At 48.0% G+C, this 24,023-nt stretch overlaps 1 protein-coding gene across 4 annotated transcripts in view; it reads right to left on the bottom strand.

The window, feature by feature from the left end:
* LOC134541704 (maspardin-like) overlaps positions 1 to 9,880 on the bottom strand; it is a 33,632-nt gene extending 23,752 nt beyond the window's left edge. The window contains exons 1-3 of one of the 4 annotated variants that reach the window (XM_063385348.1): positions 9,634 to 9,742; positions 3,323 to 3,581; positions 1,033 to 1,167 (exon numbers count right to left, since the gene is read on the bottom strand). In XM_063385348.1, coding sequence (XP_063241418.1) covers positions 1,033 to 1,167; positions 3,323 to 3,373 — 186 coding nt within the window. In that variant the 5' untranslated portion in view covers positions 3,374 to 3,581; positions 9,634 to 9,742. Of the gene's footprint in view, positions 1 to 1,032; positions 1,168 to 3,322; positions 3,582 to 9,633 lie in introns of all 4 variants that reach the window. The other 3 variants (XM_063385347.1, XM_063385346.1, XM_063385349.1) reach the window with 3 other exon arrangements.
* Between the last annotated feature and the right edge of the window lie 14,143 nt (positions 9,881 to 24,023).

Below are 24,023 nucleotides of genomic sequence, written 5' to 3'. Positions count from 1 at the left end.
ATTCATTGCCTGTTGTTACGTTGTCTAGTCTGGTTCACTTTCCAACTGCTCAAACATCTCATGGGAAACGTTAATTCCTCGTTGTTTTTGTTCGTGACTCAACATTTTTGGCACCATTTTCGCGCAAATATTCGGCATGTTCAAATTTTGAGAAATAATTTTGTGAACTGTTGTTTTCAACATGTTTAGGTTTTCGTCAATTAATCTTAAACTCAAACAATGATCGGAGTCCAGGAGATTTTTTTATCTTGGCCACATTTTCATCCAAACCACTTGTTTAAGGTCGTCCAGATTGCTCCAAGTCTTCAACTGTCTCCCGTCCATTCTTGAACTCACTGAACCACCGAAAAACCTAGGCCCTTGACAAGGCATCGTCTTTGTAAGCCTCCTTAACCAAAGCAAGCGTCTTGGAAGCGGTTTTGCCCAGGCAAAAGCAAAATTTAATCACGTAGCGCTGCTCCAGCGAACGCTCCATTTTGGACTTATTCTGTCGTAGAAAAAACTAAAATACAGCCTATGCGCCACGTGTGATCCCCACTACGTCAGAGCTTGGAGGTACTTCCATTAGGTCCATTGCTTAGTTTTGACCCCCCACCACAAATCTCCCCGCTGGGGACTGCCCTCACGGCGACTTGAGCTCCGAGGAGCAGCCAGTCATATTACTTTATGGACAAACCCTGTACACTAATAGGTTTGATTTCTGCCTTTTGAGCCCTAAGTCAGTAAACAAGTGGTTCGAAGCACCACACTATAATTTCAAAGTTCTCATTGCCTTGAAGGCCCTCTCAAATTGTAAAATATTCTGTCGAAGTTAATGAGTTTTGTTGCATGAGCTAACTCCTTGCATTTAAATGAGATATTGCAGTTAGCTCCTTCTTTGGTAAAGGAAACTGAGTTGAGCTAAGTTATAACTTAAAATGTTTCCTTGTCACTTATTTCATCACCATGCTGTGAACATTTGTAAAGTAAATACAGTGATTTAACAATTTCACATTACAATCTAAACATAGGACTGGAAGTAGAATACCTTACCGCTATAACCCGAATTCCTTTAGCACTAAGGGGTAGAAGTTGCTTAAAGAAAACATCAGCGGTCCCACTAACTGGGGGCAAACAAACTAAAGGTGTCTTGACACTTTTTGGACCGGAGTCATACAGTTTCCAACCCTGTAACAAAAAATTACACTGATTGTTATAAATCTTGAATGCTTTTAGCCTGTTTGTTGAGTTTTTCTCAAAACATTTCCTTATTTAGTTTTAAGTTATCTATTTCGTGTGAAATGAAGCGACACTTTGGAGGGACACTTGTTCCCCTCGTCAGGTAATGAATTAGAGGATGTCATTCTTGCAACTTGATAAACAATGGGAATAACTACAGTAGGTAAGATGATATGAAAATTTTACACAATCTCAAGTGTAAAATACAATTCAAGGACGAAATCATGATCTATACCATAGTCTTATTGACAATGAGATCATTAGAAGGGCCATCAAGAGAAGCTAAGAGCCTGGGGGCAAATAGTTTAGTCAGACAACCTCCCTATTATTAACGTATAACTTTTCAATATCCACAATTTAAAAAAATCTAAAAACACTAATAATTATTGCATATATTGCATTACTTGTAAGGTTTCCTACGAATTCCATTCCAGGCCTCCGCTGGAGCCCGGGCCATGGGGATTACCCCCTCTCCCCAAACCCTTCACAGGCCCTGGTGACCAATGACAGTGAGGTGTGATGACATGAGAGAGGAGGTTTTATGGAATATATGGGCGCGAGAAACGGGAGGACCCCAGAGAAAATCCACAATCTCACCGCACCATGTTTCCTACTTGTGATGCTTCGCTGGGTATCAAACCCAACTATTGTGTGACCCTTTTAGATTTTGAACTAGCCTTCTTGCATCCAGCCAGTGGACAAATTCAAGTTGGATCTTTCCAAGTAACCGGGAATGAAGAAAAATAGCATTTATTCGGAAGTTTTTAAATACCACACAATTAAAATAATATTGTCAAAAAATAATAAAAATGTATTCAACAAACATTTGGAGAAGAAAAACTGTAATTAGTAATGAGTCATCCTTTCACTAAAATTATTTTGGTTGATAGCTAACAAAGAAAAAGTATATAAAATTATCAAGCGTATATTTCAGATAGAACATTTACAGGCACACTATGCTCATTTTAAAGTGTAGCACTGAGGGTTAGTTAAATGATGCAGTGAATAGCAAAAAAAAAAAAAAATGCAGTAGATGTCTGAGTACTCTGAGAAAAATCCATCTGCGCACTGCAAAATTTGCCATGTTTCCCTTGGCTCATGAAATTTCATGGCTGACCCTGCTAGGGAGCAGAACTCGCATCACTTTGGTAGGAGACAAGTGATACAACCTCTCAGCCAGCACTGTCAGGTCGGTAGTTGTTACGACTAACGGTATTCAGCCTTCTTGCGCGTTAAATGTTGATGAGAAGTGACATTATTTCACTGCTTTAATATCTAACCATCTGGGTGATATTCATTCCTGTATTTTTTTTTTTTTAACACAATCCTATTTTTATTTAAATTGCAAAATGATCTAAGAAATTCAAGTTGCGGCCATATTGTACACCTGATACCCGCTTTAACTTGATCCTGTGGTTCTCCAGAGATTCTTAGGAATATAACGTACCTGAAACTGTTTTCTAAATGACAGGTACTTTGATGTCCGTATGTTACGGCTTGAGCTCAGATTGTTGTCCACCTTTATTTGTTTCCAATGTCTCTATTGAACTGGTTTTACCTCACAAATAATTTTCTACTTCATGGCCCTGCCCATTATTGAATTTCTTTGAATCTAGTGCAATTTAAAAACACCTTTGAGGTGAATGAAGGGGATTTATGCAATTAGCTTTTTTCCCTGAGAAAATTCTACAAGATTCAGTATTTATGAAGGGTGAACACACAACAAAATTTATTATGTTTTGTACGCAAAATCCAGTAAATAATATTGAATATTATTTACAATGCTTCCTTTGTAATTTTTTTATAAATTATTATAAATTTTCATAAAATGTCCTGATTTTTAAGCGTTTTTACAAAATAATTTCGCTGGTCTTCATAGCCATCCCCACAATTGAGTTTTTCTAGGTATCTCGAGTGACTTTGTAAACAATGTGTTACAGGTTAGTTAAAGAAAACCGAATTTTTTTTCTTCATTAGAGCACAATACTAAGAAAATTACATTTTAGGGAATAGGTAAGGAACATTACCTAGTAGTATACAAAAACAATTTTAATGTATGTGTGTTACGAATGCGGGAGGCGAAGCAGTGGTGTGCGCCAGGTACCTGAACTGCCTGGTGGTCCTGCACGGCCCCTGATGTCATGCGTGCACACATTCGGGGATTAGAGCAGCCCGGCCTCGCCAACCCCTGCTCCCTCGTCTTCCTTCCTTGTCACCGTCATCCCTCCCTCTGAGGCCTGGGAATTCTGTGGGCTTACTGAGGCTACCACGTGGCGTGGCGTGAATAACGCGTCGCTGTTCTGGATGCTTAGTGTCAGGTCGGCCCGGGATGACACGACACATCACAACCACTCCAGTCAGTTCTAGAAAGACAGCCAACGGGTACGAAAGCAGCAACGCCAGTCTCTGTGGGAGTTCTGAAAGTGCGATTTGAGTGACGCGCGACTTCGGTGAAGAAGACGAGGACCACCCCCCCCCCCCCCCCCCCGCGAGCGGTGCGAACGCGGAGCGACGGGACCATGCGTGTGTGACAAAGAAGTGCAAGACTATGGGCGTGGACAGGTGCGAGGCAAGGGGCGAACCACTCCTGAGCCTAGCTCCAGTGAGGTGTGTGAACTGTGGACTTGACAGATACTCAGTGATTTATGAACAGACATTAAGTGTGGTGATTTCATTAGTATTATAAACATCAGAAAAATAAATAAATAAATTGGCTATCCTTACAAACCAGTTTTCCCCACTCTTAACAATATTGTTACGAATGTGAGCAAGGCCGGGACACGTGCAGGTGCAAAGCTGGCTGGCGGCTGCCGCAATATGAGATGCACCGCGCGCGCCTGGAAGATAACAAGGATTGTTGCTTTCATCCCTCCTTCCCTCCACTCCCCGCACGGCACCCTGCCTTTGACACGTAACTGACACCGGACAGCTGGGAGTTATGCGAGCCGCCGACACGTGTTTCGAGAGATTTCTACCGTCGTGTCGGCGCGGTATGACGCGACTGGCCCCGGCTGCTCTCGTGAGTTCTGGAATTGCGCCGGGGCCTATATATATATATGCCCGAGGACACAGGGCAGATAGTGAGTGAGTCAGTGGAGTTCAGAGAGAGTGTTCAGGCGTGAGCCTTCCCGCAGCGAAGCTTCCGAGGCGATAGTGCCGCAGGTGCGGCAGAGTGGCGAAGTCCTTGGACGAAGGTTCCAGGGCAGAGAGTGAGTGAGTTCAGTAGTCGGGAGTTTTCCCGCTGCGGAGTTTCCGCGCAATAGTGTCGCGGGCGCGGCGGAGTCCCGAGCGAAGTTCCGAGCGAGACGTTGAGCGGATCCTCGGTGAAAGCAAGTGTCGGCAACGGCGGAGTTCGGCGACGGAAACCCGTGGCGGAGATCCACGAGGGGTGCTGTGGCGAGAGTTGCGCCAGAGGTGTGGCCCAGCGAGGTGTGCGGTGTGTGAAAACGAGTGACTGGGGAAGCAAAATTTTTAAGTCAATTGATTAATTGGCATTTTTAGATTATTTGTAAGTGACATAAGTAGTGGCAATAAATAAAACTGTGTGTGATAAAAAACTTTAATTGGGCTATCCTTTACGAACCCGCAGTAAATCGTAACAATATATATATGTATATATATATCAGAAGAGCACCTAAACTAGGAGATGGTAATATTCTCTGTCTTCATAGCCCAGCGGGTGTGGGTCCGACTCTGCGGGGAAGGTGATTGCTCTTGAGGTGTCGGAGTTATTGCTGGCAGTGGTACAGTCGGTTAGTCCTAGCCAAGGCTTTCGTGGTCACCATTTGAAGAGTCCTGGCATGTCCGTGCCTGAATCGGCTGTAAACCCGCCGGGCCGAGCTACGGCAGGTCGGAGGATCATCCGAAGAGATGAGGTCGATCCAGTGGAGTAGCTGTAGGCGAACGGTCTATGCCCAGTAGACACCAAAGTTGGTAGTAGTATGGGAGGTTTCCTTGGGAGTGAAAGGATCCTTGTTGAGGTTTCCTCTAAGGCCCTGGATCTGATTGGGTAGGACTTGTACTTGGTGGTGGTGCCCTTATCGCTTAGGGCAGGATCGGAATTGGGGTTCCCTAGCCTAATGAAGAGCCGATGCAGTGAGCGATAATACAGCTCGGTTAATAGCCTGGACAGCTAGGAGAGGTTGGATAGGTCTCCACGAACCATGGGTATTCTGGGTTTTTTGAGGGGTCCCAGAATGATGTGGTAGAAGGGGGTAGGCATCAGCAATGCTGCGTCAAATGGTATGGACACAACCACTTGTCTGGTTAGCTGAGTGAGCTAGGGGGCCGAGGAGGTGACTATGCTGGGATGGGTAGCCTCAGACTCTGATCACAGCCAAAACTCTAATGACTTTCCCTTATGCATGTACGGTGTATCCGTATCCATGACCATGGGGGCCCTGGGGCGGCAGGGCAAGCAGCTAAGAGTGCCGGGTTAACAAAGAAAAGGGGGAGCGATCCCTGAATCAGTCTAATGTCTTCAAAGCCCGACCCACTATCGAGTTTTTCATTTTTCTAGATATTCCATGCAAATTTAAAAACACTGTTTTAAGAAATACCATGGTGGTAAATATGTAGTGTACGGATTAGCGCCAAAAAAAAATCGTACAAATATAAAATAACTTTCATTATATGCTCTTTTACGTCCTCTTTTCATAACCGCCTGCGGAGATAAGAAATTCCAAATACTTTAGGAGATATCGAATATTTTTAATTTTCATATTTGGGCAATATTTGTTAAAAAAAAATTTAAAATTCCAAAAATACCTTTATTCTGTACTCTTTAACTTCCTCTTTTCATTAAACCCGGCGGAGATCAGAAATTCTAAATACTTTAGGAGATATGGAATTTTTTAATTTTCATGCTGTGCACTGATGCGGCATTCAGCGGGAAGCCTACGATTCACTCATCTTTCTGGACATACCCGAATACTCACGTTGGCAAGCCTTCTTTTCTTAAAATTAGCAAGAAGTAATTAAAAATACTTTAAAACATTGTGGATGGTTGGTTATATTAGGTAAGTATAGCTACATTAAAAAAACTGTAAAATCCTTTCATGGTTGCTTAGCAAATAACTTTTTAATATGTAGTTATCCAGCGCTAGGAAACCATTTACATGATTTCGCAGTATTTTTAATGTAGCTATCCTAACCAAATCAACCATCCACAATGTTTTAAAATAGAGCAAAGTTGGATGGACGGAGGTGACGGGATATTGTAATTCCGCCTTAACGTAAACCGAAGAGCTGAGCGTTGCTGAGCTAATCCGTACGGGCCTGTGACCGCATGCGGGCCATTGTAGATATTCCATTCTGTGAAAACCATCTACCTTTACGTAATATGTCTCCGTTTACGTAATCCGTCTCCGATTCCGTAATATTGTAGAATGGGCTTAGAAAAGACGCTCCTTCCAAAAATATAATCACTGTATCCTTTATAGAATGGTCTATATTAGAGTTAATTTAAAAAAAAAAAAAAAATGTGTCTGTAAGTATGTATTCTAATTGTGTGTCACGTTCAGCAGACAGAATTAGGACCCTTACTAGACTGACAACTATATACCTACATTTATGTACCAAACTACACTTCATGAATTTATCGGCAATATAACTATGGACCTAGACAAAAGGAATCATCCTGTTGGGCTATTTTGTGACCTAAGTAAGGCTTTTGATAGTGTAAACCATAACATATTAATTAAAAAGTTAAGCACATATGGTGTAAGAGGTACAGCGCTTAATTGGTTAACATCTAACTTGTCTCAGCGTTCACTAGTAGTCGTAGTACAACATATAGATCCCTTAACCAACATAAAATATAATGTTATTCAGATAGGCAAAACATATCTGTTGGTGTTCCTCAGGGTTCTGTAGTAGGACCTTTGCTTTTTCTTATATACGTTAACGATTTGCCTAAAAATGTTAAGAGTGGGAAAATTGTATTATATGCTGACGACACTAATATATCTATACATGGAGATAACCCTTTAAGTTTAATTGCAAATATCAAAATTTTAACTAGGGACATCATAGATTGGTTTAAGGCTAATGAATTAATTCTAATAACACAAAAACAACGTGGCTGCATTTTAAACTTAATAACTTATACAATTTGCAAGACCAAACTGTATCGATTAATGGTGATAATATATCTCAATCAAATTCAACCAAAATACTAGGTATATATATTGACAAGAACTTAAATTGGAAATCTCATATTGCTTAGCTAAAAAAATGAGCTCAATATTATTTGCTATGAGAACATTTTCAAAACTGACTAATCTAAATGCTTTAAAAATTATTTATTTTGGTTGTGTTGATGTTGAACCTCACTTACAATATGGAATAATACTTTGGAGTAATTCCACGAGCTCATCTAAAATTTTTCAAATACAGAAAAGATTTGTATGTATAATAATCCATGTAAATTATCATACCTCAAGCTTAGGTGTATTAACATTACCATCGTTATATATTTATGAATTACTTAATATTTGCTCATTCACAGTTGAATGAACTGCAGAATTTCAATTTACATAATTATTTGACTAGAACAAAAAATAATTTTCATATTATTACATCATACAAAATGTTTTGCAAACAATCCGAGATACTCTGCTATATGTCTTTATAACAAAATTCCACCACATTTTAAATCAGAAAACCAACTTTGTGCATTTAAAAAAAACTGAAAGATTTTCTGTTGGAATTCAGTTTTTATTCTATTAATGATTTTATGGAAGCAAAACTATGCTTAAAATGTATTAATATTATTATTATTATTATTATTATTATGATATGATGTACATTATTTGTTTTTTATTATTATTTTTGTTTATGTGTATATGATTGTACTTGTGTGTATTCATAATGTTTAATATTTTTGACGGTAAATCTGTATTGTACGGATTAGCGCCAAAAAAAATCGTACAAATATGAAATAACTTTCATTATATGCTCTTTTACGTCCTCTTTTCAAAACCGCCTGCGGAGATAAAAAATTCCAATTACTTTCGGAGATATCGCCGTTCTTATTTTGCAATACAAGCCCTATGTAATCATTCAACAGACGCCATTTTATATTTTGCCGTGTGTGCGTGAATGCCTAAATAACAGAAATTTTCCATTAGGTAAGGTTAGTTACATGATAAATACTTCAAAATAAACGGAAATTAAAAATAATATTAATTAATTTTACTTGTATAGTTTTAAATATTTATAATGTAACTGACCTGACCTAACAAAACGGGACAAAGGTAGATTAGTCAGGTCAGCTACAGTATAACTTAAATACTTTGAAACTGAACGGACATTAAAAATAATAAAATTAATTTTAATGGTTATTTACTTTTAAAGTATTTATAATGTAGCTGACCTGACCTAACAAACCGGGAAAAAGGATGAACAGTAGGAACTCACGTAATTTTCTTTTTACGTGATGTAGTCGTTCAACTACGTCGCGAAAAAAAAAAAAAAATCATACTTGTAAACAAGCAACAATGGTGGAACGCGGGAAGCCTACGATTCACTCATCCTTCTGGACATACCCGAATACTCACGTTGGCAAGCCTTCTTTCAACAGACGAGAGGCAAACGCCCGATCGTGCATCTTCGGTTTTTTTTTTGTTTATTGTAAATAAATATGCAACTCATGAAAACTAATGGTCAATTAGGTTATGTTAGCTACATTATAAATACTTCAAAACATTGTGGATGGTTGATTTGGTTAGGATAGCTACATTAAAAATACTGTGAAATCATGTAAACGGTTTCCTAGCGCTGGGTAGCTACATATTAAAAAGTTATTTGCTAAGCAACCATAAAATGATTTTACAGTTTTTTTAATGTAGCTATACTTACTTACCTAATATAACCAACCATCCACAGTGTTTTAAAGTATTTTTAATTACTTCTTGCTAATTTTAAGAAAAGAAGGCTTGCCAACGTGAGTACTCGGGTATGTCCAGAAGGATGTGTGAATCGTAGGCTTCCCGTTGAACGCCGCATCAGTGCACATCACGAAAATTAAAAAATTCCATATCTCCTAAAGTATTTTTTGGAATTTCTGATCTCCGCCGGGTTTAATGAAAAGAGGAAGTTAAAGAGCACAGAATAAAGGTATTTTCGGATTTTTAAAATTTTTTTTTAAAAAAAATCGCCAAAAAATGAATATTAAAAAATTCGATATCTCCAAAAGTAATTGGAATTTTTAATCTCCGCAGGCGGTTCTGAAAAGAGGACGTAAGATAGCATATAATGAAAGTTATTTCATATTTGTACGATTTTTTTTGGCGCTAATCCGTACAATACAGATTTACCTTTTTGACGAGTCCTATATTACATGTACAATATAATTGTATATTTTTTTAGTCGACTTGGACAATAAAACTACAATACTATACTATACTATACTACCTTTGAACTGTCAGAATCAACGACTATTTTGCGCAGCGGTATGCTACTTCGAAAACTTAAGTATTCTTGGGATTGCGAAAGTTCACTTAAATAACTCATTTCTACTTTAGAGTAAAAAAAAAAAGGTAATAGCACAATTCACAATCAACACTTGTCAACTAATTTTAAGCATAATAAGCAAAATACGCATTCCCGATGTGACACAATCACAACATGATTTCTTTATTCCTTCCTGGTTGAACGTACTGGTTTATGTTGTGGCCACTGGCCAACACTGTATAGCCTATATTATAATAAACTTATATTATTGTTTAAATTATTATAAAATGTTACATATTTGTATTAATAATATAATACAATCATTAAATAAAATAATAACAAAAATAGCAACTTATATTCTTTTAATATAACGTAATATTTAATTAAATACAAATAATCTATCATATTAGATAGAAGGGCTTTATCTATGACAGATATACTATGGAACCAGCAATGTATATCAAACTTCCAGTGGGTTGTTGGTGTTCTACTGGAGACCACAAAATAAATTACAGTGGTATGACGATTAAAAAAATTACGAATTTTACACTTAAATTACGCTGATGTGCACATGGTTAAGTAATATTGCGAATATCCAGTTTATGATTAAATTAGAGGTCGTTAATTCCAGCCTATGAAACGAGGCGAGATCGCAGCCATCATGGGCAGCCAAGATATATAAGCTAGATTTATGTATTTCTAGGTATCATAAAGGTAAAAAAAACAAACAAGGGTTTTGGTATTTGCATTTTAGTTAGGAATCTTTGCTGATTGATTATTTGTTCAGTTTATAAATGGTGTATTTAATTGTTTGAAATATCATACTGACGCCGCCGTCGGTGCTCCCTCTGAGAGCACAGGCCGTTATGTGTCCTCAACACCTGATCAGTGCCGTGCCACGAACACGCCCGTGCGTGCAATGTAGTGCAGTGCTCCGAACGGCGTGACGTCAGTCACGGCCTCCTACGTGTGCAAAGCGCCTGGCCGGGTGTGGCACTGCGCAACTAGGTAGTTTGGGTACATGCATTTGATAAAACAATCAAAAACTAAAACTTTTAAAATAGGCAATAATTATTGTTAAATAACTAATCATTTTGTAAACCAATATCGTTTACAAAACTGGCCGGAATCATCTTCCCCCGCTCCGCAGTTTCCCGCGGATTTTTCCCCCTCCGTGGCCCGGTGGCCAGGGAGAATAGGCAGTAGCGATCTAGCTCTCACCTGGGTTGGCAGCCCCGCGCATGGGGAGCACTCATCTTTCGCGCCATATCCACATTAACAGCAATAGGTAACTATCTTCAAATCTTTTTCAACAGCTCCCCGGTCGGCCCGAACCGGCCGTACGATATTTCGTGCGGTCTTTCGTTAAAATGTGTGACTCGCCAGAGAGTCTTTCCAGTGCTACGTAAGTGTAATTGTTTAGGCGGTCCGTCGTGGCGCCTGTGCCTCATGCTATTAAAAAACCCCTTGGGGAACTAGTTCATAGCCCACGCGGGGCGGCATAGTGCCAAACGCGAAACAGAGTTTAATAACGATTCATCACCTGGGACGTGCAACGGTCGTGGACGAGATATCCCACCGGATTCTGCCGCGCTTGTCCCCAGAATAAAGTGGCCCTCGCCACCACGCGGATTAGCCGCCTTTGTGTGACCACCTGAGTGGGACACTTGAATGTTGCCCCAAACTCGGGACTAGCCCTTAGTGACTCTAGTGTAATATTTCTTTGTTAAGTGAACTTGTATAACCAGACGTTAGTGTACCTCGTGTTACGTCCCGCACAAACTTCCACGTGTGCAGAAACGGGCTTACCGCTCTCCCGAGCATTCGTCTCATAACTCGCCATGTTACCTACCCCTCTTAAAGTACTAGCCGCCGGGCTACCGAGCGACCGTAAAGAGTACCGCCAATTGAGGGTGGTGTAGGCTGAGTGGAGGTCGACGATGATGCGGCCAGTCGCGTGAGAGTGCCATATGTGACGTAGAGAAGTGTAACGTGTGCGATGTAATAAATCTGTTAAACGTACGTGTGTGTTTTCTCTAATACGGCGTCCTGGGAGGCCATAACAGCCCGCGGAGCCCTTTGCCGACGCATCCCTGCCTGAAGCCACGAGGCCAGGAACCCCGCCTTTGAGATCAAAATTCTTTAAAACCTTTTTAATTAACGTAATTTCAAAACAGGCAGCGGGGAAGGCGGTAATACATATAGTTACGATTGAATTTAAAAAAATACTCTTTTTTGGCACGTAACCTAGAATTCGTACACAAATCAGAATCACTATTATTAAACTTTAAAATATAAATACTATTTTTTGTACATAATGCTAATATAATTTATTCTAAGTCATTGTAAAATTGCCATGAGTTAGAAACTATATAAATGTGAAACACAGAGTGACCACACAGTGTTGTGACCATACATACATTAGAGGAGGCTTTAACGCACAGATGAGATAAACAGCAAAAAGAAACATCATATAAGATAATATACTCAAAAGATGATGTTTCGTTTCTTATAATAGGAGCACCTATGAGTTATTAATTAATGTTTAAAACTGCCGTCACCCGGCCTCTGTAGAAGGCCCGGGAAATACCTGACGGGTGCTATAAGCGTCGTGGTGCTACTTTTGTCCGTTGTGGGGGGGGGGGGGGGCACCTCCAAGCTAGTGGGACACTAGGCCGTTGGTGATGGGTCGTGGGTACTCTGCCTCCGCGTGCCCCGCCAGGTACGCAGCTGGAAATCTACCCTGACATTCCCTACTTGGCTGTGAAGCCGCTCGGCCGTGTGGAGGATGGAATGGTGCGGAATAATCGTAGACGACTGTGCCAGAAATTAGGTATGTCGGCACGTTTTTTTTTAAATTATTATAATTTTAAATTATTTTTGGAAATTTTATTTTCGATATAATTTGGTTACAAAAGGGTGATTTACACTTTGTTAGGCTGGTGTACGCTACTTAGTTAAACTTTGCACCAGTGATCCGAGGCACCCTTTCGCAGGGACCAATCTGGTCTTTTGCTAGTATAATTAAGACATTAGCAGCCCGTTTGACATTTCTCCCGCTTGCAGTCACATCCGGGGTTTGTAATATTATTTTCCTGCATGACTAAAACTGCATACAACAGCTCTGGACGAGTTATTACCATTTCTCAGAGACGACCTTACCATAGCTTTAACCATCACGCATACGTCTTAGGTTCTCTCCTCGAAAGTCACGTTAGGATGCTCGTTCCCAGCCTAGTTGCGTTTTTTGTCCACCCCCACCCCCCTCAGTTCTGAGAATTTGGCCCAGGATCATTGTCCTGACGTGAACCCGCCAGGCAGTGACCGACTTCAAGGAAGACTTGCCATAGAAAAAAATATGTGCAAAGATGGATCACACACGACATCTAGCGGCTGAAATAGTAACTTATTTTCTTGTCGCCAGCTCGTGGAGCTGACACCCGCGACATCTAGTGACGACTTTGCTAACCTCCCATCTACCTTCCCCTGTAGGTCGCCAGAGAGCAGCACCGACTACGCCATTAGCCCCAGGCTGTAGCAAACGTCTCGGGCGAGTCGATCCCTATTTGTTTCAGACACCCCTCAACAGGCAGCGCTAAAATCGACCAGTGCTACCAACTTCAAGATATCGAAGTCAGAGTTTTTTATGATTCCCACTCGGGGAACTTTTGAACCTTTCGGTCCGGACGCCGTAGCCTCCCCCCACCAACTTCGGTTTGAGCATTACTTTTAATTACGATACGCGCTCCTCTGTGGACACTTCGCGTCGTGATTCCAGACGGACTGTTTGAGATTATCAGCTGATCGACGAGACGCACTACAAGACTTCCATCCAGCCGCAACCGACGATGTAGTCTATTAGACAAGGGATGCTATCCCTGTAAATTTCTTTAAGTAGTTTAGTTCGTCTGTACAGTAATCAGAATAATAGTTATTTCTTTTAAATAATTTCTTTTTTAAATTATGGAAAACGTCCGCGCCATCTGCGGGCTCCAGATCCGGACTTGCGACGCTGCAGAAACTAGAAGCCAACTTCCCTGTCTGGTGAGTTACTATCAGTGTTATTCCCCAACCTCCCCTTATCTTTTGCGGGCATTTTCTGCCCAGTTTGCTGTCTGTGTACTAGTTCTGATCATGTTTGATTCGGACTGTTCACAGACAGGGTCCAAGAGCCTGGATGCAGGCTTGGTATTTTCCACACTCTTCCTCTTCAAAATACAGGCGCCCTGGCACCAGGTTGACTACTGAACTACTGGAAGCGAACCACCGACCTCCGGTGCTCTAGCATCTATGAACCCTTTTTGGAACTTTCTTTAATTTGCTAAGTTCGAAGAAATTAACTATAAAACATCCGTTCTGGACTTTCACAATCAGTATTGGGATTGTTATACTGCTTTGTATTTCTTTTTTAATTTAATTGAGTTTATTTATATTAAGTGAAACATTTAATAATGAATTTAGGTCCGGCCCATACGTATTTTAAATATATCTGAGAGCTCTTTAATTATATAATTGAAATTGTATTGTAACACTTTTAATATCTGTTATAAGTTTCCTTTAATAAGTATGGAGTAATTATTTTCATACGGAATCACACCTTTTTTTCTGTTCATTCCTCATATCCTTGTGAAACTTAAAGATCCACCGTTACAGCAGAGTATAATGTAAACACTATTATTTATATACTTAAACTGATTTAACTACACTGCCTCAAAGTAACAAACATAGTTATTAATGAACAAGGCTGTAACATAAATAGTATCATTTAGTGTGGTTACCCAATGTAACATAAATGGTACTTACACAGAGCATGTTTACCTGCTGTAACACGACACAGTTTACATTAAATTGGCTTTTAATCCACGGACTTCTCCAGTGGTACGCATGGGTATGCTGTACTCCCTACACATACACTGCACGGTGGCAGAACCACTACAAAAGCTATGATAATTCGTTATGTGGCGTCTGAGCTGTTGTACTATTACACTAACACACGATTATTACCAGTGGCGTGTGGTGGAGTTATTGTGTGGGTAAGCTGTCTCACCCATCCCCGACCTTAAGATGGGGGGGTCCGAGGGCCCTCCACCCGGAAAAATTTGGATTTCTAGGTGCAAAATGGGGCTATTTTTGCAATTTTCCTGGTAGAAATATAAAATGCACTTGGCCAGCAAAAAAGTTTTCCAAGTAATGGGCAGCCTGTTAACCACTCATTTTTCGAATATAAATTACAATTAAAATGTCTAACAAAAGATTTTCCTGTTGTTTTTATGTTTAAATCAGGAGTCGGTCTCCCCACTGCCAAACACTTTTTTTTATCTTCAAAAGAAAAATAATTAAAATCAGTACTCAAAAAATTGCAAACAACGCAGTGGCTGTGTTCTCGGCTGGGGCCGGGTTGAGAGTCATGCTCCATCCCGGACAGCATACGCTGCGAAACTCACAGCTAACCTTGTTGGCACATGGACGGCAGTCGCAGATGAAGTTTACATTCTCACTGGCTAGCACTTAAAACGAAAACAGTAAACACCAAAACAGAATAAAATGTTCTTAAAACGGACACTGTTGCGCAATGAAAACTTGCCTTATAAGTTGTAAAGTAAAATTTGTACCGGTATTTGTTTGTTGCACGACACAACACTGACGACAGTCGTCGTGCCCTCATAGACTTAGAGGCCGTTTCTGCCCACCGCCGGGTACCTGAGGGGGGCTATTTCCCCCTAACCCCTCTGTGCAGTGCAGTGAGTGCTCCGTGCTAGGGACGCACCCGCGTGCGCCCTAACTTCGCTTCTGGACCGCTCAAGGACGGATATCTTTGTATAATTATTTGTAATAACTGAACTTGTAATTATGTATGCAAATAGGGTAGTTATGTGTTTTGTTTGAATCGTGTAGCTTTGTACAGGGGCCGCGCCTGGCCCGCAGTGGACACGCGACCCTCCGTGCCGCTTTCCCCCCTTCCCCCCTCCTCCTCTCGCGCGGCGCAGCGGCCGCGCGGGGCGGGGAGTCGTCAGTCGCCGCTTGGCTGCCGTCGAGGGAGGTCCTGTATCGCTACGCTCCGCGAGTCCGTAGGCCCTCTGCCACGCGCGTTGCTAGCGTCGCTACCGTCGTTTCGGTTAGCTCCCACGTTCGACATCCTCAGTCGCGGAGTAGTGCACCTTCGTGGTTGACCTGCAATTTGCGTTCGCTCCTGGCGCGGTGGGGGACGTGTCCTGTAACATCGTTGTGGGTCAGGCGCGCTCAGGGAAAAGGGCTAAATAAAGCATCTTGTAGACGAACAGCGGACGTTTCCTGGTTCGATCTCCACTCCCATACTCCTGCCCTGTTCATCACCTCCCCCTCTCCCCAGCTCCCGGTCCCGGCCACAGTAGGCACGAACCCCCACCTCTCACTGAGTTAGTCGGCAACAATAATTCCAACCTAAATTCATAGTCGCACGTCGGGGATCGGGAAGGAGCCACGGCCTGGGGACGACATATGGCGCCCAACGTGGGGCCAAGGTGTAACTAAAATTCGCCTAATTCGTTGAGTAGCTCGGCGGAGGCTGGAGTAGTGAGTACGTACGGCAGGACTCGCGCCCGGCTTCGCTAGGGAAAGCGATAGGGGTGGCCTAACGGAAGGGGGCGGCCTAACGGAAGGGGGCGGCGGAACCCGCACCCTTTGTTTGCGAGGTGAAAGTGCGGCATTTCAGTGACTTGGCCGCACGCTCTTCCCCCGCTTTTTTTTTTTTTTTCGGGTAGTGCTCTCCAAACAAGGGGCAGTTTCTTCACCCTCCCTCCCGACTTGTCCCGCCCGCCGCCGACGCTACGGCCCGCCGTCCGGGTCGGAACCACGAATCGCGTAATGCAAGACGGCGCGCACATAACTATTAACATGGAGGACCTATGCCGGGACTGCCGGAAACCGCGCGCGGCCATCTGCCCGGCCGAGGAATATTGTTACCTATACTGCATGTACCAGCAACGCATCAAAGCCGAACACCAGGCGGACAGTGTAGAGGACAGAGCTAGTGCGCGATGCGCAGCAGTACAGTGTCACGGGCGCCCCGACGAGACCGCACGCTGTCACCAATGCGGCGTCATGAAACATCGTGCATGCACTGACGCACGAGAGTTTTTGAACTTTCGGGACGGCCTGTTTATGTGCGAAGGGTGCGAGGAACGCACAAGCAAGGCGGTTCACGGACAAGTGTTGCCGATCTCCCGCATCGCAAGAGGACCAATCACTCTTCCAGAGTTCGCGGGGCAGACACACGAGGACCCGTGTTTATTCACACGTGTGTGTCAGGACAAACTGACGCGCTACAGCGTCGCGGCTGACGAGTGGACGGAGCGCGTCAGCGGCCAATTGCGAGGCGAAGCCCATGCCTGGTGGCAGCAGACGGGCGAATACGACATGGACTGGAGCGACTTTACTCACCGCCTCGAGTCGCGGTTCAACGACTCTCGCGCGCGCGCGCGATGCCAGCGCGAACTGTTTTGTCATGCTCAGACCCGCGGCGAGAGCGTGGAAGCCTTCGTGCACGAAAAGCTCCGCCTCCACAGACGCCTCGCGACGGGCAGCCGGTTTGGGGACATGCTGTCCAGTATTGTCGAGCTGCTAACACCGGAGTTACGCCAGTTTCTGCGGGGGGCAGCCGGGGGAAGCCTGGACAGTTTCCTCGCACTAGCACGGGACATAGAAGAGGACCTCAAGGCCGCGCAGTACACGCGCGGCCCGGTACACTCCCGGCATGCAGCACCGCCTCCCGCACCCTTGCCACTAGAGGACGCACGTGCTGTCGTGCCTTACGTCCGCCCACCCCCGCAGCAGAGAGACGCAGCAGGACCATCACGAGGAGGGGGCTCATCACAGCCGGCCCCCTCAGACCTGTCGTGGCGCCAGACGGGTCGGGAGGAGAGCGATGAGCGGCCACCACGCTGCCGTTACTGCCCGACAGAGGAGCGACACTGGCACCGCTTGTGCCCCACAAAGGCCGCGCTGGAGGGAGCGCGCGAGGGAGGCGCGCCGTCGGTGGGAAACGCGGGGCCGGGGGCGGACAGACGGCTGGGCGCCGCGCCCCGGGGCGTCAACTACCAGCGGAACCAGCGACAGAACTAATCCACCGATTATGGCATCCGTCGGAGACTCGGACGCCGCCTGCGGAGCAGGACCGAGCGCCGTCGGACGACGGCGGGGATCGGGCGCGGTCTGAGCCAAACGCTCCCGTGCCGGGGTCGCCATCGGGACAGAGGAGTGCCACCCCGACTCCCGCGGCCTCGCCACCAGCCGCCCAGGAGCCGGATGTGTCTCTCCGGCGGCCTGCCGCCGGCGGAGGAGCTCACCGAGGGGACGACGCACTAGTGCCGGAGCTGCCAGCGGAGCCCCTTCTGGGCTCCCCACGTCCGGATGACATGAGACTCGCGAGCGAGGTGGACCAGGTGCCGGTCCACTTGGGGCGAGTCGGACCCGAGGAACCAGAGCTGCTGCGGATACCAGTTCGTGCCGACGACCGGGAGATGCTGGCCCTGGTGGACACCGCAGCCAGCCGATCCTTCGTCGCGGCTCACCTGGTCCCCGAGGAGGAGGTGGTACCGCGCCCGGAGCAGGTGCAGCTGGCCATCAGGGACATCAGCACGACGGCGAGGGGCACAACCCAGGTAACACTGAACATCGTTGGTCATGTCAGTCGCATCGAGGCCTGGGTGGTCCCCGACCTGCGCGAGGGGCTGATCTTGGGAGCACCATGGCTGCACGAGGTCGACGCCGCTGTGGAGGTGCGGGCCGGACGGATGCACTTCGGCACCCGCGGGCGCTGGACGGTGTACGGCATCCACCAGAGCCCCCCTCCCCCTCCTCAGTCAGTCACCCGCCTGGAGGACCTCTGGCACAACGTCCCGGCAGATAATGCTGACGCCATCAGTCGGGCCCTTGAGTCCCGACCTCAGGTATTTGCGGCGGCGGACCGGTTAAGGCGCACGACGATGACAGAGCACAGTATCCCTATGGTACCGCACCGCCCGCCGTTTGAGAGGGTGCATGGGTTCGGGCCCCGGTAGCGCGAGGCGATCCAGTCCCAGGTGGACGAGATGCTGCGCGACGGGGTCATCGAGCCCAGCACCTCCCCATACAACTCGAGGGTGGTGCTGGCCACTAAGAAGGACGGGAGTTTACGCTTCTGCGTAAACTTTAAGGCCGTCAACAGACTGACGATTCCCGCTCCCCCCCCGCAGATCAACATCACTGACGCCTTGGCCGGGCTGGGGGACGCAAAGATTTTCACGACGCTGGACCTGAAGTCGGGCTACTGGCAGGTGCCGGTATGCCCCGCCGACCGTCTGGCGCAGTGAACGCCGTCTTCGGACCGTCCGAAGACGGCGTTCACTGCGCCTGACGGTCGGCGGGTACCAGTTCTGTGCCATGCCGTTCGGGCTCATGGACGCCCCGGCCACGTTCCAGTCTATGATGGTGCGCGTCCTGGACGGGTACATCGGCATCTTCGCCAGTGCCTATCTGGACGACGTCATCGTCTATTCTGGGACGTGGGAGGACCATGCGCACCACCTGGCGCTGGTCCTGGAAAGGCTGGCCAGACATGGACTGACTTGTGCCCCGAACAAGTGTCACATCGGGGCTGAGGAGATCGTGTTCCTGGGGCACCTGGTGACGGCGGAGGGGTGCTGTCCACGTCCTGCCCAGCTGGAACTCATCGAGGAGAAGCAGGCGCCGAAGACCAGGAAGCAGCTCCAAAAGCTATTGGGACTGCTGAACTGGCTGCGGTCTTTTGTGCCTGACTTCGCGACGATCACGGCCCCGATGACTGACCTGTTGTCGCCGAAGGCCAAGTTCCGGTGGACGCCCGCCGCGGACAAGGCCCTGCGCCAGGTCAAAGACCGTTTCCGGAACTGTCACACGCTGTGGCGACTGAAACCTGACCAACCCATCTTCGTCCAGACGGACGCCAGTCAGGAGGGGATGGGTGCGGTGCTGTACCAGGTGGACGGCGACGGTGTCCGGCGTGTGATTGAGTACGCCAGTGCGAAGTTTGGGCCGGCTGAGAGGAGGTACCACGTGAACGAGCAGGAGTGCCTGGCAGTCGTCTGGGCTCTTCAGCGCTATCGGCACCACCTCGAAGGCCGCTCGTTCACGCTTAGGACCGACAGCCAGTGCCTTCGCTGGTTGGACTCCGCTCAGGGCCGGAAGTCCAAGTTCACTCGCTGGTCCATGCTGATTCAGGAGTTCTCGTTCTCGGTGGAACACGTCCCGGGACTGGAAAATCAGCTGGCCGACGAGCTGTCCAGGAATCCGGATCCCACGAGTGTGTTCCGCGACGACCAGGGCTGGGAGGAGGTGCTTCCCCCGATTCACGAGCCCGTCGTCGAGAACCCGGGGCCGCGGCCGTGCGAGTTGTATGCGCTGCCCGGCCCCGCTGTCGCCGAACCAGACACGCCACCGGAGACGCTAGCCGACCTGCTTTCGCGGGTGCGGGCGGAGCAGCTCCGGGACCCAGACACCCAGTCCCGGCTGGCCGAGTGCGGGGAGAAAGAGGTACCGGGCCACCGGGGTCTTGACGGCGTGCTCCAGACCAGGGGGCCGCACAAGTCGGGCAGGTGGCGGACCCACGTGCCGCCAGAGGCCAGGCGGTGGGCCCTGTGGTACCTGCACGACCACCCCCTGGCTGGACATCCCGGCGCGGAGCAGACACTGCGGGAGATCCGACGGACATTCCGCTGGCCGGGGGACGCGGCGGAGGTACGTCGTTATGTCAGGGCCTGCCAGCGTTGCCAGGAGCGGAAGTCCCGGAGACCCGACGGCGAGGAGCAGCAGGTCCCACGACGGCCCCGGGATCCCTTCCACACTGTGGCGGTGGATATTATGGGGCCGTATCCTCGCACGTCCCGCGGCCGGCGCTTTATCGTGGTGGTCACGGACGTCTTCACCCGCTGGGCGGAGGCGTTCGCAGTGCCAAACGTGAAGGCCGGCACCGTGATTGCCCTGCTTGAGCGCGAGTTCTTCCCACGATATGGGTACCCCGCGGTCCTGCTGACGGACAACGGGGCGCAGTTCGTGGGGAGACACTGGCGAATGTCCTGTGAGCGGTGGGGGGTGGAGCATCGCACGACGCCCACCTACCACCCGCGCGCGAATCCGACCGAGAGGCGGAACCAGGACATAAAGACTCAGCTTCGCATACGGTTGGTCGAGGACCACACCAAGTGGGACCTGCACCTGCCGACGTTGCTGTACTGCCTGCGCCGACGGACGAACGTGGTCACGGGCCATTCCCCTGCTGAACTGGTGCAGGGGCGCAACCTCGCCCTGCCCGGGGAGGCGCAAGCACTCGCCGACACCGACGTGACACCTGTTGACGAGCTACGTGACGATGCCCGACGACACCAGGAGCTCTTCCTGGCACGACGAACACCCCAGACGACCCGGCCCCCTGGTCGGCTCGAGACAGGACAGTGGGTTTACGTCCGGTGCCACCATCTGTCGTCGGGCGACAGGGATTCTGCGCTGGACTCGCGCCCAAGTGGACGGGGCCGCAGGAGGTGGTCGCTCGTTTGGGGAGCACGACGTACCTCGTCCATCGCGCTGATGGGCGCACGACGAAGGTTCACAGGGACAAACTCCGACTGGGGGACTCGACCGACGATGACGACCTACCGACCCCCGTACCTGCCGACGACCCAGCGGAAGAGCCTGACCGGGCCTTGCAGTACCAGGCGATCCCTGAGGGTGACCAGGTGGGGGGCGTCGGCCTAATTCAGGAGCCAAAGGGGGGAGCGATGACATCTGACGCGTCAGACGGAGGGAGACCACGGGGTGCGAGCCTGGACGAGCTGGAGCGCCTCGTGGACACGATATTCCGGGACGACGACGATGACGGAACGCGCAGATCAGACGTCACCATCGAGGAGGTGTCCGCCGACGACACCGTCCCCGGGGACCCGGTCGACCTGAACGACCCGACAGTGACCCCCCCTGACCATGGTACGAGACGCCGACGGGGGTGCACCCGCCCGTGCGAGCGCCGGCCGGGGGGCGGGCCGGTGACTACGAGCGACACGATGGCCGACGAAGTGACGGTGCGACTCCTCAGCGGGGAGAGTGACGTGGACCGGGCGCAGCTCGTGGTGCTTGACATGCCCCCTGAGGAGACGACGATGGTGGTGCACGCGGGAGACGGGCCCGAGGTACGCCGGTCCACGCGCTGCGTGACGGCCCCTCGCTATCTCCAGGACTATGAGTGGGAGGGGCAGTACAAGTACCGCGACCTACGACGGACGGACAGGGGTGGACTGCGCTGCAGCGTCATGCAGCTGCTGCCGCGGTTCGCTCGACCTCAGACGAGCGATGAGCACACACCTGACCGAACTAACAACCAGACTCGACAGCGCCTGCCGGCCTGAGCCGACGTCGGTGGGCAGAGCGGCCTCGGGGAGAGGGGGGGCATATGACGACAGTCGTCGTGCCCTCATAGACTTAGAGGCCGTTTCTGCCCACCGCCGGGTACCTGAGGGGGGCTATTTCCCCCTAACCCCTCTGTGCAGTGCAGTGAGTGCTCCGTGCTAGGGACGCACCCGCGTGCGCCCTAACTTCGCTTCTGGACCGCTCAAGGACGGATATCTTTGTATAATTATTTGTAATAACTGAACTTGTAATTATGTATGCAAATAGGGTAGTTATGTGTTTTGTTTGAATCGTGTAGCTTTGTACAGGGGCCGCGCCTGGCCCGCAGTGGACACGCGACCCTCCGTGCCGCTTTCCCCCCTTCCCCCCTCCTCCTCTCGCGCGGCGCAGCGGCCGCGCGGGGCGGGGAGTCGTCAGTCGCCGCTTGGCTGCCGTCGAGGGAGGTCCTGTATCGCTACACTCCGCGAGTCCGTAGGCCCTCTGCCACGCGCGTTGCTAGCGTCGCTACCGTCGTTTCGGTTAGCTCCCACGTTCGACATCCTCAGTCGCGGAGTAGTGCACCTTCGTGGTTGACCTGCAATTTGCGTTCGCTCCCGGCGCGGCGGGGGACGTGTCCCGTAACATCGTTGTGGGTCAGGCGCGCTCAGGGAAAAGGGCTAAATAAAGCATCTTGTAGACGAACAGCGGACGTTTCCTGGTTCGATCTCCACTCCCATACTCCTGCCCTGTTCATCACCTCCCCCTCTCCCCAGCTCCCGGTCCCGGCCACAGTAGGCACGAACCCCCACCTCTCACTGAGTTAGTCGGCAACAATAATTCCAACCTAAATTCATAGTCGCACGTCGGGGATCGGGAAGGAGCCACAGCCTGGGGACGACAACACAACTTCTGCTTTCCGACGCACGCATACACAGCTTAAGGGCTAAGGCCAGCTGCTCTGTCTAGAGCGGGCCTTGAGCGAACATTACCGAAGTAGTCTCACGAAGATATGCGAACCCTTTCCCCCCCTCCGCCATGCCTCCTCAACCACCCGGCTTTCACGTAACTATGACAACCGGGTGACATGCTACCTGACGCGCCCGCTACGGTGATCGGATCGCATTGGCACACGAGATGAAATTACCAGATAGCAAAAATTATTAAATTACGCCAAGCAACATAACAACAGGGTAAGCACTGCTTACCTAGCGTCTATTGAATACACGCCACTGATTATTACAAAACAAAAGACGACACTAACATAAAACTGTGATTTTGCCGCAGCAGTCTCGCGGGGACGTGATTACTTGTTTGCTGAAGACAGCCAGCACCGAAAGTTAATTGTCTTAGGAGGGCTTAATGAGCGTGATCCTAAATTCTAGTCTACACTTACGTGAGGTTGTAGCTGGCAGGCATATGTGCGGCGATCTTAAGAGCGCATGGGAGATAATATTTTCTCGCGCGCGGTCAGTTATATATATATATATATATGTATCATCGCATCTAATAAATATTTGGAAGAGTTGTAACATGGTTTAACATTTTTTTTTGTCTTGGGCCAAAGTTACCCTCAAAGGGCCAATGTTACCCCAACTGACGGTACCTTTAAACACAGTGGCATTTTCTAAGTGTTCTTTCATTGCAATGCCGACCGAGCTTACAAAATTAACAAGGCTCCTGAAGACACCAGGATTTTCAGAAGTTTCACTTTCATAATGGCCTCGTAACGCCAGTTCAAACGCTCCACAAAATTTTACACAATCTATCAGTCTACCGACAATATATCTGTTCCTGTCCACTTTTTCATTATGTTTTTAACAGACTCTCTGTAAGCACTGTCTAGTTGTGTACTGATGTTTATTCTACCTAACAATGTAAGTTCAATTTTGGCATTTTTGTGAGCCCAAATGTACGAGGTACTTATAACCTGACTTTGTCCACGCGCTAACTTCTGCACTTAAAATCAGGCACGGAAAACA

Source organism: Bacillus rossius (genome assembly GCF_032445375.1).
Source record: "Bacillus rossius redtenbacheri isolate Brsri chromosome 4 unlocalized genomic scaffold, Brsri_v3 Brsri_v3_scf4_1, whole genome shotgun sequence".
NCBI lineage: Eukaryota > Metazoa > Arthropoda > Insecta > Phasmatodea > Bacillidae > Bacillus > Bacillus rossius.
The sequence above is the reverse complement of the archived record's forward strand: the minus strand, read 5'-3'. Positions and strand labels throughout refer to the sequence as shown.